The 7,033-nt window shown below is 34.0% G+C and overlaps 2 protein-coding genes across 2 annotated transcripts in view; both read left to right on the top strand.

The window, feature by feature from the left end:
• Positions 1-89, top strand: part of LOC17891236 (pollen-specific leucine-rich repeat extensin-like protein 3) — a gene marked incomplete at its 5' end in the record, with an annotated part of 1,837 nt that extends 1,748 nt beyond the window's left edge. Inside the window, one exon of the mRNA XM_006300229.2 lies at positions 5-89. Within this exon, the coding sequence (XP_006300291.2) occupies positions 5-89 (85 nt within the window). The remainder of the gene's footprint in view (positions 1-4) is intronic.
• A 1,232-nt stretch (positions 90-1,321) lies between these two features.
• Positions 1,322-5,231, top strand: LOC17892812. The gene is made up of 9 exons (XM_006297400.2): positions 1,322-1,598; positions 1,885-2,085; positions 2,286-2,383; positions 2,842-2,911; positions 2,988-3,173; positions 3,265-3,521; positions 3,835-3,925; positions 4,047-4,257; positions 4,731-5,231. Exons 1-9 carry the CDS (start codon positions 1,398-1,400, stop codon positions 4,949-4,951), a joined length of 1,536 nt encoding a protein of 511 aa, XP_006297462.1. The 5' UTR covers positions 1,322-1,397; the 3' UTR covers positions 4,952-5,231.
• The last annotated feature ends 1,802 nt before the right edge of the window (positions 5,232-7,033 follow it).

The raw sequence follows: 7,033 nt of genomic DNA, 5'->3' as shown, positions 1-7,033 counted from the left end.
CCAGTCTACTCCCCACCACCACCTCCAGTAAAGTCACCACCACCACCACCAACACCAACACGGACAGTAGAAGCACCACCACCAAGTGAAGAATTCATCATTCCACCAACCATCGGCCACCAATATGCATCACCACCACCACCAATGTTCCAAGGCTACTAATATTAGAAAGAGAGAGTGAAGTCGAATTATATAAATCACGTCATGAGGAGAAACAAAAGAAGATTACAAAAAGTGAGGAAGACTGAAGAAGAAAAAAAAAGAAAAAAAAGGAGGGCAAATGTATCTAGTAGTGACGCATTAACTCCTTAATTACGAGGAATCGTATAAAGTTTGTGTAGTAAAACAGGTTATATAAACATCTTTTTGGTCCATAAAAAGATTTTTAACACTTTGAAAGCACAAAGGAGTTGGTGTTTTGCATCATCGCTCAATCTATGACTATCCTATTTATCAGTCTCACGATCCCATATTTGTTGTGAGCTAGTTAAACCTTTATAAATTAATATTAATATTTGATATATTAATTATGGGAAATTTTCATAAATACCAATAAAAATGAGTAATTTCCCCAAAAATACTATTATGATTTTAATTTTCCAAAAATATCACTAAAATATATTTTTCCAAAAAACTACAAAATTAAAACCAGATTTTTAAAATTTTAATTTAATTTTTAAGTCATAAATATTATACATTGAACATAAAATAGTCAACATAAACTTTTAAAAATAAATTATATATCTTCAAAAATCAAATTTTTTATGTTTATGTTATTTTGGATTAAAAAAAATGTGGTATTTTTGAAAGAAAAAAAAACTTAAAGTGTAGTATTGGTGGGAATTTCTTTATTAACAAACAGTTATAGTTTTCATAGTAATATAGGAAGTACATATATTTTGTTTAATTTCTTTTCCTAATCATTTACAACAAAAAAAAAACCATATACCTGTTAAATTCAAATTAATCATTTTTGGCAAGAGAAATTTCCACGGATATGACTTATGAGACATGAAAAATTTCCCGATTCTAATTTTTATTTTTTGAAAAATAACTTGATCAAGTTCATGTTTTTTTTTTTTTTTTTTAACACTTGTCTAGTTCATGTTATACGAACGAAACAATAAAAATATATGCAGAGAGATAGACAGTTAATTTAGTGAAGGAAACCTATTGGTCCATTGGGTTATTATTGGGCCAGCCCAAAAAATAACGCAAGTTAGACTGTAATTACTTAAAAACGACACCGTATTAGCTGAAAATGCTTTTGCTGCACGACGAAGCATAAACATGATTTTCCGGTTAACTGAATTACAGTTTTCGATTTCCATTTCATTCCTTCGAACAAACCTAATCGCTCATTTCGAACATTTTGATCTCGAAATTGTTAACGAACGATGGAGGAAGATAAGCAAATGCACGAGGAGAAGGAGAAATCATCTCTGGTTAAAGAAGAAGCGGTTCGTGAAGAAGATCCCGAGGTTGAGAAATCTGCAGCGGTAGATGCGGATGCGACGCCGAAGAGCTCTGGTGGTTGGGGATGGGGTTTCTCTGTGCTTTCGGATCTTCAAAAAGCTGCGGAAGATATATCTCGTAATGTATGTTCCCATTCCGATTTTGACCCAATTTTTTAATGAATTTGAGCTTTAGATGTTGGATCTGAAGCGTATGGTACCAAAAGATTGCGTTTTTTGTGGTATTGGAACTCTGCATTATTATTTAGATGTTGTTTTCATGAGTTTCTTGTGGAGTGAGCTATTTCGAATTTTGGTATATTAGGAATCATCTGATGGGATGATGCATAAGTGTTTAAGGAAAGTTGGTTTGTTGAAATATTCATCCTTTTTAGGAATGATGATCCCTGATTTTCTCCACCCCTTTTAGGCAGCAGCAGTGGCGGAGAAAGCAGCTAAAAGCATTGCGGAAATGGGAGAAGCAGATGAAGACTCTGAGTCTTCTGCTAAGGAAGAAGAGAAAACTGAAGAACCGGATACAGAGCAGGATAGTGATGATGAGAATGCAAAGTTAAAGAGGTCAGCTCTCGAGAGATTGGAGGGTGCAAGTGAAGAGTCACTTCTTAGCCAGGCAAGTTTTTCTTGCTTCTTATGTGCAAGTCATTATTCATGTTTGTGGTAATAATATTGGAAATGCGATAACGCTCTTTCCTGCATATGACTTTGTTCTGCCATGTATATATATATTTTTGTTTGTCTTTGGCTTAAGTCGTTATTCTTCATTTGCTTATGCATTAGAATATACATAGTAACGAGATCTTACTTCTCCAGGGTTTGAAGGTTTTCGATGATTCAGTTGAGAGCTTTGCTTCTGGAGCTTGGCAGGCATTCGGGAACGCGTTAAAAGGGGGCACAAGTTTGGTGCAAAAGTATGTTCCTTTTATCATTCTTTTCTTTCTTATACTGAAAGCTTTAATCTTAAATGTGCAAAGTACAAATTTTGTGAACGAAAATGTTAAGGCCACCTTGACAAGAAGGAAAAGTAATCCTTCGGTTGGAGACAGAAGTGTTATAATTTAAAAGATTTATCAACACCAATATTAACTACTTCATTGTTTAGCTTTCCGTTTCTGCACTTAACAAGGGTCTGAGTCTCTGAGCATTTTAAATAGATTCTTCTTTTGGTAAATTAGCATGGTCTTTTTTGGTTCATTACCAGTAAAATGTTGGGGAAGCTATATGTGTCATTTCCTGAATACGATAATACCGTTTTTGCCTGGCTATACTGTGGTGGCTTAATGAACTAGAGGTCATGTGTTTCTTCAGTGTAGACTAGTTCCCCTAGGAAGAATGTCTAGCTATTAACGCTCCACAATTTCTCTTGTAGGCTTGAAAACAGTGTCCAGCAAGGTTCTTCCCCTAGGGAAGCTGGATCTGGTGCACCGTCTCTACTGGAGGTTTGTGCCTTTCGTGTCGTTTTCCGTCTTCTTAGCTTAACATTATATTTAGTTAGTCCATATTTCTGATCTGTAGACGGGAAAGGCTTTAACTGCCAAAGGAATGCAAGTACTTGAATTTGTGGGCAAAGAGACCATGGATTTACTGATTACAGAGACTGGGCTTGGTGAGAAGAACGGGGTAGAATTTAAGGATCAAGTACTTGAGGAAGTGACATTTGATCGATGCTTTTACATTTATGGTGGCCCTGAGCAGCTTGAGGTGACCTACTTTATGTCTGAAAATCACCTGGCAATTCATTCTCTGATATCGATTTTGTCTTCCCTCAATTTCTTGATCCATGGTGTTTCAGGAATTGGAAGCATTGGCAAGCCACTATACTCTGTTGTTCAATAGGAGAAAGGGGAAATTGTCACCAGATCAGAAATCGCTGTATGATGGAAAGCTCAAACAAATCCAACAACTGTTCAGCTTCGCTGATGAAACGAGTAAAAGTAAAGCAGAGTCTGACAAAGGGAAGAATATAGATATCAAAACTGAAGGCAATGATGACGACATGAAGAATCTGCATAACTCGAGTGTCAGCAAAGCTGCTGATATGGCTGCTGGGTAATTATGATTGTTTCCCTTTCCATCTATCAATTCCACATTTCGATTTTCTCCATCAGTTTCCTTTCTGTATTTTCTCATCAAATCACCACAACAATACATCCCTTCAATGCCCAAGAATGTTATAGGAATCAGCTGTTGTCCCTTCATATTAATTACTAAAATGCATTTCTCTATATGATTAGAGAAGTGAAAAATTAGAATCTTGGAATCTTGCGTCAGGATATTTCTCTTATTAAGATAAAGTGATAAATATGTACGGATTATATTTCGTTGACCTCTTTTTTATTTGTTTGTCATTTCTGTTTTTCAGGTTCACAAATGCTTTAACGGGACTAAACGTAAATGATATGATCCAGCGAACCGGTGGCAGGCTTGAATCTCTTCACTCTGAAGGAGTTCATGTGCGAAGAGTGATCCCTTCTTATTTCTGTTTAAAACTAAGAATTTTGATTCTACTACCTCTAGTATTTCCTTTTTTGGCTGGAAAAATCCCACCAACTAAGATGAAATCTGTTTCTGCAGAGACTTTCCGAGATGTGCTGTTTTGCAGTCACTCATCTGCTTATTCTTGGAAAGTCCATGATATCTCATGCCAACAAAGTTCAGGATGAAGACTCCGAGGCGTTGAAAATCGATTGGCCAGAGGATCCTACTGAAAAAGCTAATCTGATTAAAGGCAAGGCAGAATCAATGGCTGGCTATGTCGAAGCAGTTTCCAATAGTTTTATAACAGGTTGGTCCACAGTTATTTAACTTACTGTACTTTGACTAATAACTGATCTGTGCATGTCCTACCGAGTATCCTGGGTTGCTAGAATTACCTTATTTAAGGATATTAACTCATTTAATTTGTAAAGAACCTCAAGCAACGTCTCTTCTAACCGAAAAGGGAAGTTCTTGGAATTTACCCATTCGTTAGCCAGAAAAACAAAGGAGTTGAGAACAGCTCGAGTGTTAGCGGTTACTTAGTGTTTAGATACTTTGGTAACGAATCTACGTGAATACTGGTTTGATCCCATTTCAATACCCTAACAAAGCTCACTGTAACCACTTAAAATCCACCTTAGGTTGGGGTTTTCCCTTGCTTCAGGTTTAGTTTTGTATATAGTTAGCGTCTGGGATTTAGACAGAAGAATAAATGCTTGTGAAACTCGAGAACACTAGAAGAAAAGTGACAGTTTCTAAATACTCTTTTCCACATTGCAGGTATCTCAGATGTATCCGAAACATACTCAGCTGCGATTAAAGGAGTTACCGCTGCTGCTGATTCCAAAGATGAACTTCTGAATACATCAACCATGCAGGAAAAAGCAAGCACCTTCAACGATAGTCTTCGTTCTGACCAAACCACAGCTATCACAAAGATCCAGGAAGGACTTCAGTACTTATCCTATGTTGTGATATCTACCTCAATGCCCTCCGCCTAATATAATAAGAGTTAGATTGGTCTTTATATGTTGGTTTTTCTTTCTATAACATGACTTGGATTCGAATTAGTTTTCTTTGTAGATATTATCATCTCTTTCCCTAGGCTGCTCTTTATGGTAAGTCTCTCCCGACTTGTCCTCTGCTTCTTTGTTTGTCTGGATCTTGAATGTTTGAATGAAATCTAGAAACCAAAGATTAAAGCAGGGAAGAGATTTAGTAGTTTTATTTTTGTTTAAAACATGCTGTTGCTTCCAGAGTATTTACTTGGAAATTGCTTTAGCTGTGTGATTGATATGTAAACGTTAGCTTTCAATATTTGTTGACATATATACATTTGCGTATGACATGACTTACATGCTGTTTTCGGAAATATGCAAATGATCATCTAATTAATAGGTATGATGACATGCTATTATTGTGAGAGAGAGAGAGAGAGGGCTACAAAATGTTTTTGTGTCTATTGAGATGAATTTGTGTACGATATACACAAGAACAAGGGATCAAAGCAACAAAAGACCCAAACCATAACGTTTAAACGAAAGTAGATATACATCTTAAAGAGGAAAAGGGTCATTTCATTATCCGTACAAATTCAAAAGTTTAAAATTATAGGCTTTGATGAGTTACCATGAGTTAAGATTGAGTTATGATTATAACTCAAAAATGTTACCAATCATGTTTTAATTTTAAAATTTTGAGTTAGAGTTTGAGTTTTGTTGAGTTATGTTTTACTTATATTTTTGAGTTATCTCTTTTGTAAAATTCTTAACTCAAAACATAATGCAACATCATGGAAATTTCCATGAGTTAAGATGTGGTAAATTGAAGTTACTTATTTTTTTCAATTAAAAAAACGAAAATACAGTTATATAATACAATAATTCGTTATTTTTGTTTTATTTTAATTCATATATCAATAAAAAAAATATTCTTACCATTTTTATGCTACTTATTAAATTATCTTAAAAATATTAAATTTCTTATATTTTACCAAGTTTCTAAAAAATGATAAAATTGTAAATATTATGGAATGTCCGTAGATAATTTGTTTTTAATTTTTAATGTTACAAAACAACTACGTAATTGTACATAAAATTATCTTACTATTTATACATTTAAAATTATATATATATATATATATATATATATATTCACTAATAATTTTTAGTAATTATAATTATCAATTATTTTAAATTAAATTTACTTAAATAATACGTATCGCAACATCTACAACAAAGATGTTATCAGTCAATGATTTTAATGAGATTAGTAAATCATATTTCTATAGCGACTCACTACATCAAACTGCTATGTTTACTTCAAAATATTTACAGTAAGTTACATCAAATTATAATTTTTACTGCAACTCAATTTTGTTAACTCATGTTACCAGTTGGGTGTTATTTTTTGGAAAATTTAAAATCACCATATCTAATTTAATGCTACATCACTCTCATGACACATGTCATCTGAGTTACTATCTCACTATGACACGTGACGTATGAGTCAACATATGTTAATGTGGAGTTTAAAACTGATATTATTTATACTAATTGGATATGACTTTTGAATTTTGTTTAAGTTTGGATAAAAATTGGCACTACATCTTTGTACATGTAGAAATCAGTACTTTTAAATTTGTTCGGGTATGAAATGGCCACTTTCCCATCTTAGAGAGTCCTAGGCATTCTGATACTTGCTTGGTTCAGTATTTTTGGTTTTTGGATCATTCTTGATTGGTATGTTTGGTTTTCGGATCATTCGGGTTTTTTTTTTTTTTTGAATTTCGGTTCAGTCTTGCTTCGGTTTCTTGTGTGAAACGCTTAAATATAGAGAGTATTATCATGAAGCCATTGTAGTTCACCATTAGGTTTTACATGCACATCTATCTACTCGGCTTCAACATATGATCACGAGACAACACTTCGCTTTCCATGAAACATGTTAAGCTCTTACAGTCTCAAACCACCTGATCTGAATCAAACCACGATATCCCCAATCTGAGTCACAACACTTGTGCACCTTTTCTGAAACGTTACATTGTTTGATAATGTGACAAAACACTAATTTTGTTTTATTCT

Source organism: Capsella rubella, unplaced genomic scaffold (assembly GCF_000375325.1).
Source record: "Capsella rubella cultivar Monte Gargano unplaced genomic scaffold, Caprub1_0 scaffold_3, whole genome shotgun sequence".
Taxonomy (NCBI): Eukaryota; Viridiplantae; Streptophyta; class Magnoliopsida; order Brassicales; family Brassicaceae; genus Capsella; species Capsella rubella.
This window is presented reverse-complemented; position numbering and strand designations above follow the sequence as displayed.